This window comes from Rhinatrema bivittatum, chromosome 14, assembly GCF_901001135.1.
Source record: "Rhinatrema bivittatum chromosome 14, aRhiBiv1.1, whole genome shotgun sequence".
In the NCBI taxonomy this organism is placed as follows: Eukaryota; Metazoa; Chordata; class Amphibia; order Gymnophiona; family Rhinatrematidae; genus Rhinatrema; species Rhinatrema bivittatum.
The window spans coordinates 1,506,442-1,519,111 of NC_042628.1; the positions used below are offsets into that span (position 1 = coordinate 1,506,442).

The 12,670-nt window shown below is 47.6% G+C and overlaps 1 protein-coding gene across 3 annotated transcripts in view; it reads right to left on the minus strand.

Annotated features, from left to right (window-relative positions):
* Positions 1 to 10,201: 10,201 nt before the first annotated feature.
* Positions 10,202 to 12,670, minus strand: part of CACNG3 (calcium voltage-gated channel auxiliary subunit gamma 3) — a 35,912-nt gene continuing 33,443 nt past the window's right edge. For all 3 annotated transcript variants that reach the window (XM_029577607.1, XM_029577606.1, XM_029577605.1), the window contains one exon: positions 10,202 to 11,417. In XM_029577607.1, coding sequence (XP_029433467.1) covers positions 10,954 to 11,417 — 464 coding nt within the window. In that variant the 3' untranslated portion in view covers positions 10,202 to 10,953. The remainder of the gene's footprint in view (positions 11,418 to 12,670) is intronic.

Sequence of the window (12,670 nt, forward strand, 5' to 3'; positions counted from 1 at the left end):
CCTGAGAATGTATGGATTTGCATTATTAAGTTGCCTTGTGAGAACCCCCCAGGGGCAGCCCGCACCGCTCAGTCACAGTAGGGCTCTCCAATGGAAGTAGAAGGATTTTATCTCCAGGGCCCAAGGGGATGGGCTTGTAACTTAGCCACAAAGGCTCTTCACACAGTACCAGTTTCAAAATAAAGTCCTTCCTGGAAACCCTGCTCAGCACAATGGTCTTAGCTTATCTTCCAGTGGTGACTGAAGCTTCTCATCCTCTCCTGCAGACCTTCCTGGGATCCCTCTGTGGACTGATGGAGACCTGGAAACTCTATGGCTGTGGCCAGAAGATTCAGGAATTCTGAAGAAATCGGGGGTATTGTGGGTGCAGCGTCAGAAGAAAACGTGGAAAAAGAGGAGGAAACCGGGGGCCACAGCCGTGGGGGATCCTTCGGAGAAAGAGGAGGCTGCTGGTGCTGGCAGTTTCAGGGTGAGGTGAGAGAACGAGTCAGCACGAGTGTGAGCGGCAGGCGAGTGAGTGTGAGCGGCAGGCGAGTGAGTGTGAGCGGCAGGTGAGTGAGTGTGAGTGTGTGTAACAGGGAGAGAAGTGAGTGCATGCGTGTGAGTGAAAATGTGTGTGGCTGCTGCTGCTGCTGGCCCCCCTCCCCCCTCCCCAATAATCAGTGACAATGTCCTGGTGACTGGAAATCCAATCAGGCCTGCATTACTGACGCACAGAATGGCTGAAAGTGATCAATGCATTTCCCCCTCTGGCTTCTGCAGTGAATGGAAGATTCACAGCCTCCAGTGACATTGAGTTGGGTCAGGAAGGTGTAAGGCCCGTTATAAATACAGGCTTGTTTGGCAAGCATTGGTAAGTTTAGCTCCTGCACTGCCTTCTTTTGATCTGAGGTAGAAACTGAGAATCTCTTTTCTCTTGTTTGTAGATTTCACTCTTTTCATGAGCCTTGCATGTTCCCTATTTAGCTGTGTCCTGTTTTTCTTTTCAGTAGAGGGGTTCCTAAACCCGTCCTATTGCCTCTACAGCCATTCAGGTTTTTAGGATATCCACAATGAATATGCATGAGATAAGTTTGTATGTACTAGGTCTCCAATGTATGCATAAGGTAAGGTATATTTCATGCATAATCATTGCGGATATCCTGAAAACTCAACTTCCGTGGGGTTATCAGGAAAGGTTTTAGAAGCCCTAGCTTTTGAAATAAAATAAGCAGCCATAAAGGCAACCTGCGCCTGTACAGTGACTGTCTGTCTAATAACATATATATTTGTAAGGATCGATACTAGACTCCTATCTCATCACCACAGAGAGCCAGGGTCCCACGCATGGTTTCTGGGGTCTGGCTGAGGCCAGGTGAGAGTTTTCAATCTCCAGGCCAGCTGAGAACACTTTCTTGCTGGTTGCCTAGGAGAGGGCCTGCTGGACATATTTTGTAATCTTGCCTCACACTAAATCTTCTGTTCTTCTGCTGTTTTAGTTGTCATTTTGTGCTGATGAGAAATAGTTTTCATGTGCAAATGTCAGCGTTAACACTGTTGTGAGCCATTGACTCTTTTACCCAGCTCGGTCTCTCCCAGCTGGCCCAATGGCCAGCAGCAGCAGCAGCAGCAGCACTGTGCACTGCTGAGTGGGAGACCCAGGTTTACTTCCTGGACCTGATTCTTTCTCCCCGGCTGCACTGGTAGCCTTACACAGTCTCGTGACACCTGCAGGCCAGTCATACAGTGCATGTATGCAGGCCACAAAGGCACCTACAGTCCTTGGCTCTTGGCTGTGGATTATCACTTCAACGACCAATCTGGGAGAGGGAGCTCATAAACAAGAAGAAATCCCCATTGCTATGACTGAAGGTTCCCAGCACTTTGGCAGCTTGAAGGCTTCCTGAGCAGCAATGACACTGCCAGACAAGAGAAATAGTAATTGAAAGCCGATATTAGAAACGAAACTTTGCAGCTCAGCTTTGTCTGCAGATGAACCGGTTTATCTAGCCCATTTTTTAATTTCATACGCCACAGTAGGAATTGTAAGATCCTCTCGGCAGGGTCTGCAATTATGTTAGAAAGCGCTCATCCAGCATCCTTCTCTTATCAGGCTCCATCACTACACAATTCAATGCCTAGGAAGAGCATGCAAACCTAATTGTAGAATACAAATTGATTTCAGCTTACATTCTGCTTTTTATTTAGTATTAATTATCTGTTTTATCATATTGCTTTTTAGATGGTAACCCGCTGTGATTTCTCCCATGAAAGGCAGTATATTAAGAGAAATAGGCTGCATATCCTAAGGGAGACCTTGTTCTGGAGTCAATCAACTTAATATAATCACGCTACTAAGTAGGAGGAACCACAGAAAGCAGCAACATAAAAAAAAAAAAAAAGACGATGGCGGTCAGCTTAGGAAACTGAATATCCGTTTTCCCACCCTGAATGCCATCAAATCTGGGGGGGTTTTCATGTTGCTTTCTGTGGTTCCTTCTGCTTAGTATCGCGATGATTATGAAGCTGGAGGAACCACAGAAAAGCAGTATTTGCAGCACCTGAAGACTTAATGGCAGCTCCAGAGCTGGTGTTAATGTTTGAGGATTGAAACGTGCGCATCGCATGCACAGTGAGTTTTTACATTGGGGGTTCCAGCTAATAGCCTCATCAACATGGCATTTACATGCGATGAGTGCTATTAGCTATGTGCAGGTTTGGACGGGCGTTTTGGATGCACTAATCCCATTATTACATCGCGAGTTATTCTAGCCTGCCTAACCTCGCGTCAAGCTGTGCACTAGGCTGAGCGCGCTACATGGCATCGGCCTCTGAGAGTGGGAAAAGTGGAAGCTAGGAGGTGAGTGAGTCACCTGCAGGCTCAGATGCTCTGTCATGGCTTTGCTTGTGGTAACCCAAATGTCCCATGTGCGGGGGAGTTGGCTTTGACAGCACCTGCTCTCGGAGAGCGCCAAGCGATGATGTATTTACCCAGCTGATTTGCATGTTACTTTTCTTAATGAGTTCCTGCTATTATATTCCTTGCTTGATTTCCCTTCCCATACACAAACTGGCGGCAGCACACCCGCCGCAGAATCTCTCATTCAAGCCTCAGCCTCTTTTCTTACTCGTAGCAGCTGCTCACAGTGATAATTATTGTATTCCATCAAAATAAGCTTCCCCGGTAACTGCGCGATGCCCTCACATGCAACTCTTCCATGAGCTGCAGTGCACGGGGAGGGGGTGAGGAATCCAGCACTTTCCTCTTGGCTTGGACTCTTTCGGGCTTTCAGATCACGGCACCAGGACACCCAGGGATTTATTTCCCTTCTCAACTTGCTTTAGTATGGTCTCTGTAGCGATGTACTCCCAAGTCTGGCCACACAATGACTGGGACTCTCCCCAGCACCTCCGTTGAGCTAGGAGTCAACTCCAGGTCCCTCTGTATGGCAGAGCTCAGGCCAGCCCTAGCAGCAGACTGATTAAGGAAAATAGGAAGTCTGATTACAAAATGAAGGCTTGCAGACCCGGTACCACTTTCATGCCTCTCTCTGGACTGCCCCAAGCCTGTCTATATCTTTTTGGAGGAACATCCTGCAGAACTGAACACAGTCCTCCCAATAAGATCTCACCAATGACCTTTAGAAAAGCATTATAACCTTCTTTAGTTCGATTGCAGATGCAGGAGCCACAAACAGGTCATGAGAGAGATTTCCAAGCACTACCTCCATTGTATGGAAATATACCTCGTGCATATTCATTCTGCATGGAATATATTTGCATAGAGTGGAGTTCCTTTTCTCTTCTCTTTGTAAACTAATTTCCTTGGTGCTCTGATTTCCTCTCATGGCTTTCAATACCATCTTTATGCGGATGACTCCCAAGTTTACCTCTCTATACCACAAATTTCATCAGGAATCCAGTCCCAGATCTCAGTCTGCTTGTCTGACATCGCTGCCTGGATGTCCCATCACCACCTTAACATGGCCAAGACAGAGCTCCTTATCTTTCCCACCAAGCCCACATCTTTTTCTCCTTTCTCTACTTCTGTGGATAACACGGTGGTCCTCCCAGGCCCCTCACCCCTAACCTTGGAGTAATCTTCCACTCCTCTCTCTCCTTCTCTACACACATCCAAAACACTGCTAAAATGTACCATTTCTTTCTCTATAACATCACCAAAATCCATCCCTTCCTTTCTGATCACACTACCAGAACCTTTATCCACTCTCTCATCTCCTCCCACTTAGACTATTGCAACCTGCTCCTCACAGGTCTCCTGGCAAGTCATCTCTCTCCACTGCAATCTGTCCTAAATTCAGCTGTGCGACTTATCATTCACCAAAGTCACTACATTCACATAACCCCTCTTCTGAAGTCACTGCATTGGCTCCCTATCTGCTCCCACATACAGTTCAAGCTCCTCCTTCTCACCTACAAATGCCTTCGCTCTGCAACTCCTCACTACCTCTCCTCTCTTATCTCTCTGTACACCCCTCCTTGTGCACTCAGCTCATCGGATAAGTCACTATCTGTGCCCTTCTCCTCTACTGCCAATTGCTGGCTGCACCGTGTGCTTGGAAAAGTCTTCCTGAACTGGTGCGTCTTGCTCCCTCTCTTGCCATGTTTAAATCCCATGTCAAGACCCACCTTTCTGAGGCTGCTTTTAAATCTTAACCCCTGATTGTCAACTTACAGACTCATTTTAATTGTAACCATTGTCTTAATAAAATTCCCCAAGTCTTTTTTGTCCTGTTTTTGTTTTGATTAGCTTCTAAGCTCTACTGAGCAGGGACTGTATCATATATATATATTTTTTACAGCACTATACACATAGTGGATTACATCAAAACATTTATAAACTGCTCAATATAAAACAAGACTTGAAATGAAACCATAAATACAATAAATGTATAAACAAATACAATAAAACAATTCATAATCAAATAAGTACATTAAAACTCATGACAATAAAAGCAATAAAATCAATACAAACATAAAATAACTGCTAGGCTTAATGGCTCATATGATGAAACCATATTATTTATTTATTTATAGAAGTTTCTATTCTGCCGTGCTGAATGCTTTCCTATAAAAAGAGAGATTGAACTGCTTTTCTGAATGTGGGCTACACATGTTAGATGCCTAACTGCAGCAGGGAAGGCAATCCAGAGAGTTGGACCTACATCTGAGAATGGAGAGGACGTGATTATTGCATTTGATCCACTGTTACTTGCTGTGCACGCCAGCATCCCTCAGGGCATACGGTTTCACCACCTTGAGTTCATCAGATCTTGAAACCTTTATTTAAAAATGCTGGTGATCACAACGCAATCCTTTATTTTCAGTTGAATTAATGATCCATTTAGCCCGGTATCCTGACTCAGACAGTGGTCGCAGAGTTGTTAGTAAAACCCATGTTCATGTAAGTGTTCCCTGTAGATATAGGATTGGGTTGCCACCCTGCCCCCACTCCCTCTGTAACATCTGTTGATGCCCTTGTCATCGAGAAGTGCACCCAGACCCTTCTTGAACTCTACTACGCTGTCTGCTTGATGGTTCCACAATCAAACTGCCCCTGACTCCAGCACCATTTTCTTCCATGCACCTTGAAATTGCTCCTAGGGTTGCTTGGGGTTTGTTCTTCTCTGCTCATAATCTTGTAGACCTCTCTCATGTCCCCCTCAATCTTCTCTTTTCCAAGCTGAAAGTCTGGATGTTTTTAGCTGTTTTTGCTATGAGAGATGCTCCATCTTATGTTTCAAGTAATAGGAAGCAACATTTCATTTCATGCAGTATTGTTAATTAAAGATTATGAGCAATAATGTTTTAATTTGCTCATAGACAAGCACTGTTAAGGGGGAACTGAACCAAGACCAAACCAGAGGCAGAAGTAAAGCAAAGCAGGAAGAGCCAAGTCTGCTAAGCAGTGGCAGCAGAGCAAGCTGCTTTCTGAGGGGGATTTCACGAGCACTGACTCACAGATCTGGGCATTGTGCTCTGGCCTTGTCTACGGTTTTAACACTCAGACTAAACAGTTTTTCAACTCCCGATGCAGCAAGCTAATGAGATGCTAATGGACTGGACTTAAAGAAAGCGCGTTGATCTTAAAATGTGCGTTCAGCAAATTTTAACTGAGGCAGGGGTGACAGAAGGAGCGCCTGATACAAAGAAGAGTACTTATCCGGTCAGTTAGCGACTGTTCCAGTTAAGTGGCAGCCACCCTCAGTCGCTACTTATCCAGTTGAAGTATTCTTGACATTTATTTTGTCTTTTTTAAATTTTGGGGGGGGTTTAAGTTGCAGCAGAGTAACACTGGAAACGTAAGTCCATCTCTGAGCAGGAGTAGTTTACAGCATTAGGAAAAGCCGGGTGATTGCCAGCACAGCTCTCTGCACTGGGGAAGCACCTCCTAATGCCTTCATTTGCATGGCATTTCCATGCGAGGCTCCCGTTTTGGAATGCACACGTTCTGCACGCAGAACGCCTTGCTGCATGGGTGCTAAGTCTTGCATGCAGAAGATGCATCAGCCAGCGCAGTTATTTGCATGACATTTCCATGCGAGGCTCCCGTTTTGGAATGCACATGTTCTGCATGCAGAACGCCTTGCTGCATGGGTGCTAAGTCTTGCATGCAGAAGATGCATCAGCCAGCGCAGTTATTTGCATGACATTTCCATGCGAGGCTCCCGTTTTGGAATGCACATGTTCTGCATGCAGAACGCCTTGCTGCATGGGTGCTAAGTCTTGCATGCAGAAGATGCATCAGCCAGCGCAGTTATAGGCAGGCAGAGGCTGAATCTCTCCCTCTCATTAGCAGCTTGGCTTCATCCTTGCCTCGGCTTCTGTTCTGTGCTTATTTAGAACTTTATTTATCCAGAAGAGATGGAAGGGCTTTTGTTAGCCCTCATTAGTATGCATTTTTTTTGTCTAAAAGAAATCTGGGAAAAGATGAAAGCCTTTTAATAAAGGAGGAAGAGTCCCTGGATTTTATTTATTTAAAATATTTTTATACTGGCACAATCTCTCTGAGCAGGTTAAGAACATAAGAACCTGCCGTACTGGGTCAGACCAGGGGTCCATCGAGCCCAGCATCCTGTTTCCAACAGTGGCCAATCCAGGCCATAAGAACCTGGCAAGTACCCAAAAACTAAGTCTATTCCATGTAACCATTGCTAATGGCAGTGGCTATTCTCTAAGTGAACTTAATAGCAGGTAATGGACTTCTCCTCCAAGAACTTATCCAATCCTTTTTAAACACAGCTACACTAACCGTACTAACCACATCCTCTGGCAACAAATTCCAGAGTTTAATTGTGCATTGAGTGAAAAAGAACTTTCTCCGATTAGTTTTAAATGTGCCCCATGCTAACTTCATGGAGTGTCTCCTAGTCTTTCTATTATCCGAAAGAGTAAATAACCGATTCACATTAACCCGTTCTAGACCTCTCATGATTTTAAACACCTCTATCATATCTCCCCTCAGCCGTCTCTTCTCCATATGTACACACAGTATCCTGCATGCAGCCCGGCCAGCAATCTACAAAAGGGGGGGGCGTCATTCTAAATTATCAGAGCCAAATGGTGATGCAATGAGATCTCCTGGGCAGATATGACCTAAACCAATTGAGTTCGGACCCAAAGATACTGCACTCTCAGAGCCTATACAGCAAGATTTGTAATTTACTCTGTACAAAGGCTTCTTTAAGAAGGGCAGAATGGTAGTTAAGATAGAAGGAGATTGGCAAGGCCTTCCTTGTCCAGTTCTGTAATATTTCCTCATGGCTTCGTGTCATTCAAATCCAAGAGAAAAGCCAGGCCTGGCTCACTTGTTCCTTCTGACTCAGGCGTTCTTCCTCAGCGGATACCTGCACATCAGGTGCAAGTCCAGATCCCACAGATGTCTTGGAGAAGGTACAAGGGATGCGTTCAGGCAGTGAGGATTGCATTTTCTAATCTTTTCAAAATAAAGACCTAGGCCCCCTATTGAAAATGCTGCCCTGCCTGTTAAGGTCTCTGCATTACTTCTCAGCCCAGCAGAAGAAAGGGGCTTTCCCGCACACAGCTGAAGGTAAAAATCCCTAAGTTTAGAGAGAACAGCAACCTGCGGTTCCGGCAGATCTCTCACGTCTAATACATGTCCATGACACTTATTTATTTATTTTATGAATCCTTCCCCCCTCCCCCACATTCAGCCGACTTAGGCAGGCTTAACTAGTTTTACTAACTAGTTTTACTCCTGTAAAAGGTGGCTAAGGCTTTTACAAGTTATCTAAATCTACACAAAACTAAACACACCAGGCACCTACCATTTACGTTTTCTTTGTACCTTCATTATTTACCCAGATTAGCCCATTTTACCAGAAGACCGAGTGAGAGATGGAGGAGAATGACCAAGGCATGGGACACAGGAGTCTATCAGAAAGCAGCATGGGAAACCTGTGCTCTCTCTCCCCAAGGAAAGGCTCAATCACATTGCTTGCAGTGGCCATGATCAGTGATAAATGCTGCATCTTATTGGAGCCATGCAATATTTATTGTGCATTAGATATCGCATCTCTTCAAGTGATACATGCCAAACGCGCAGTGCCGTTTATTTTAGCAGCACACACTGCGTTAACCTTGAGATTTTATTCTGGCACGTTGTCGTTCATGGGCTAAGAGGCTTGGTTGTGTGCCAGTGGTTCATGGCTATCCCAGCAGTTTCCCCACCCATCTTTTGCTTTATAATGCTAAAGTAAGTGGATGGTTGCGCCACGCGATCTTTTTCTGCCATCGTGTTTCTGCATGTGCCCTGACAGCAAACTGAATTTAATAAAAAGAGACCACATCACCCCCATACTTAAGGACCTCCACTGGTTACCCATCACCTTCCGTATACAGTATAAAACCCTCACCATCCTTCACAATCTGCTCTACAGAACCAACCCCTGGCTCAAGGACTCGCCTCACTTCCGCATAACCAACCGTCCAACCAGATCCTCCCTCGCAGGTACCCTACAGACCCCCTCCCTCAAAATTGCTCACCTCACCTCCACGAGAGAAAGGGCCTTTACCATAGCGGGCCCTACACTCTGGAACTCCCTTCCCACCTCTCTCCGCCTTGAACCCTGCCTGGCCACCTTCAAAAAAGGTATAAAAACTTGGCTTTTCAGAAAGGCCTATCCTGAAACCAACCAAACCTAGATGCACCCCTAGTACCCCTCTCCTTGTCTACTCCCCCCCTCCCCCCTTATCCTAAGGCAATATCTCATTGCCATCCCCCCTCCGCCCCTCCCTTTATCGTACTGCAACTTACAAAATTATACAGTTAAACTGAGGTAAACAATCTTACTTTAGTTGCAACCACTGTAAATAGATCCTTCTGTAAATAAGTTCCTGCTATTTTAACAGTTGTTCTTTTATTCTCCATTCCATGCTACCTATCTTTTCCCTCCTCTCCTGTCTCCCTCACCCCTCTCCTCTTTCTCGCCTGCTCCCACCCCCCTTCCCCTGTTCATTGTAATTTCCTCCTTTTGAGTTACTTGTAAACCGGCGTGATGTGCCATACGAACGTCGGTATATTAAAAAGTTGTTAAATAAATAAATAAATAAATAAATAAATAATACATAAACAGCACCATCAGAAGCCATCAGCCCAGGAAATGTAAGTGAGGCCATCAGGTGCTGGGGAACATCTTCCTTCCATGAGTTGGGTTCCTATGCCCAGGGATAAGAAGTGCCAGATTTCCTAGGTACTCCCACCCAAGCCTTGTAGCCAGGGGTGGCACAGACGGCACTGCCCTATAATTTAAAGATGATGCTGAAGACCAAGTTGCCCTAGGAGTGCAAAACCTCAGAAGTATCCCCCCTGACTTTCTGGGCAGGTCAGTCCCGGCACTGCCAGGTGGGGGTGCCAGTAACCAGCTGCTCTTATGCATGCTGCCAGGGCTGGCTCAGCCGTTGCCTTTTTTAATGGGTGAAAGCCTGAAAGGGCAGTGAGCACCATCAGATTTGTCTCCTCCTCCACTGGCTGCAGCCCCAGTGCTGAGATGCAGGGCTGCCCAGGGACTCCGTTTTGGGAGAGACATCTTCGGTTGCTCACCCTTCTTATGCAACTTCCAGCAAGGAGCGGGGACTTCAACTCCCAGAATGCACTCAAGCCATTAGTGGCCTAGAGTCTGGGGGATGGGGCAACTGTGGGAATCCTTTAGCTGACGTTGATGCTGGGGGAACTGAGGACACCACTTCTGGGCTACAAATCTACTCCCAATCTGCCACAACTTCTACCCTAGGAATTCATTCTTTATAAAGGGTCTGCAAAGTATTGAAAAAGAAGCAAAGAAAGAAAACAAAAAAACCCTGGCAACATATTTATTTTGCCATGAAGAGAAATGGAAGTTCTGAATTTTAAGTTGCTGAAAGCATGCAGAAAACATGGCAGTAACACAGGATCCTGTCTGCGCTGGAAGCCCTGGGTCTCTCTCCGTTTACGCTTCATGGATGGGGCAGGCCCTCCCGCAGATCTTTCTCTATGACTCAGCCAGTCTCCTGGGAGGTTCTGTCCACACAATGAGAAAGCCACACCATTCAAATACTTTATTAGTGTGGGCCAGAGCAGGCTGCCAAGCTTTTTCCAAGGGCTTTATGTGCGTTTGCTTCTCTCCAGGACTTGCTGGTTGTCTCCCGCTTCCGTCAGCTGCGCTGTTCTGTGCCCTGTCTTACGGAGGCAGAGGACATGGTCCCCGTGGCTGTGCCACTCTTACGGAGGCAGAGGACACGGTCCCCGTGGCTGTGCCACTCCTACGGAGGCAGAGGACACGGTCCCCGTGGCTGTGCCACTCTTTTGCTGGCAGTCGCTCAGCTACAAACATTCCAGTTTCATTCTCTGGCTGTAAGAGCAGAACCTCACTTTTAAAACAAGAAGCGTGCAGGACAAAACCCTAGTGTCTGAGCAGGAAGAAAGCACACAGCCTGGGTGAAGGGTCAGTGTGCTCAGACGGGGGTGGTCCGCCTGTTGGCCGAGTTGCCCTCTTTTACATCCTTGTGCACGGAGCTGTGCACGTGGAGCTCCCTCTCAGAGGTGACTTTGCTGGGATCTCTTGGCAGGGTGTACAGGGAGATTGCGGAAGGAGGAATCGTGCGGAGCCCTTTGCTGGCAGGAGAGGCATCTCTGGAGCGGGAGCTGGACTGGCAGCGGAAGCGGTACCGATAGCTGGGGATACGAGAGAAGGCGGACTTCTTAAATAGCTGTAAGTGGCTTGTAGCCCTGACCTGCCGGTGCCGCTCGATGTACATGTGGATGGCTACGACTCCCACAATCTCAGCGATGATAAACGACAATGCCCCAAAGTAGAAGGACCAGCCATAGGAGTAATTGCTTTTCTTGGAGTCATTTTGTCCTGGGTCTCCAGTATTCGCCGAGATGTAAACAATAATTCCAATGATGTTACTTAAACCTAAGGGAGAAAGGAGCAGCTGGAATGGAACCGTTCAAGCAGAAAAATCTCCAATTACAAAAGCCAACAGTGTCCCCACATGGAGGGTGAAACTAAGACTAGAAGCTCAGATTCAAACGTTTTGGCCAGGTAACTACTGAGCTAGCTGGCGTGAAACCCAGGGCTTAATTTGTAGACAAAAAGGAAATGGAACTGTGGAGAGGCGGGGTCAGGGCCAGGGGTGAGCCGTGCAAAGGGGTGGGGCCAGGTGTGAGCTATGCAAAGGGCCAGGGCCAGGGGTGAGCCATGCAAAGGGGCGGGGCCAGGGCCAGGTGTGAGCTGTGCAAAGGGCCAGGGGTGAGCCGTGCAAAGGGGTGGGGCCAGGTGCAAGCTGTGCAAAGGGGCGGGGCCAGGGCCAGGTGTGAGCTGTGCAAAGGGCCGGTGCTAGGTGTGAGCTGTGCAAACGGCTGGGCCAGGGGCAAGCCATGCAAAGGGGCGGGGCCAGGGGCAAGCCATGCAAAGGGGCGGGGCCAGGTGTGAACACTCTCTCTCACACACCTCCACACATTCTTCACACTCTTAACACGCTCAATGAGCACTGGCAGCAAAGGCGGGTTGAGGATGCAGATCACCGGGGTAAGGAGGAGGAAGCAGATAGAGACAATGGAGCTCTCTCTCTCCAGGCCCCCTCTTCCTCCTCTGTGCACTGGTGATTCTGATCCTCCATCCCCAGCCCCCCTGTAAATTTCCCAGTGATACTTGTTCCCCTCTCCTCCCAGTGGTCCTAAAGCCCCTAAGTGTAACTCCCTGGGGATCCTCAAGCCCCTCCTCAGCCAGTAAAGTACAGGCCTCCTCTAAGCCAGAATCAGTGGGCTCAGCTCTGCCTTGGTGGGGCAGGGGTCAGACTGGTGTGCACTGTCTCCTGGGACAGGAGTGTGGGGCTTGCAATTCAAAATCATGGCCTGCTCTTTGCCTTCTTGGGGGTGGAAGGAACAGAGCAATGGCGCATGCTCACTCCTCCCGATCCCCACAGCACCTTTCATCCCCTGACTCACTCTTTCAACCTCCCCCTCCCGCAACCCATAGCCCCTCTGCCCCCACCTCCTTCCATGCTCAGCAATGTGGTCCCCAGCAGCAGAGGCAGCGGGATAGAAAGGCAGGAGAGGAAGAAGTAAGGGAGGCTGACAGGGCCTTCACCCCAGCTCTTATCCCTCACAGCCTCCTAAACTGTGCTGGGGAATTCACAAAACTCAAAGCCACGTGGCTGCTCTCGT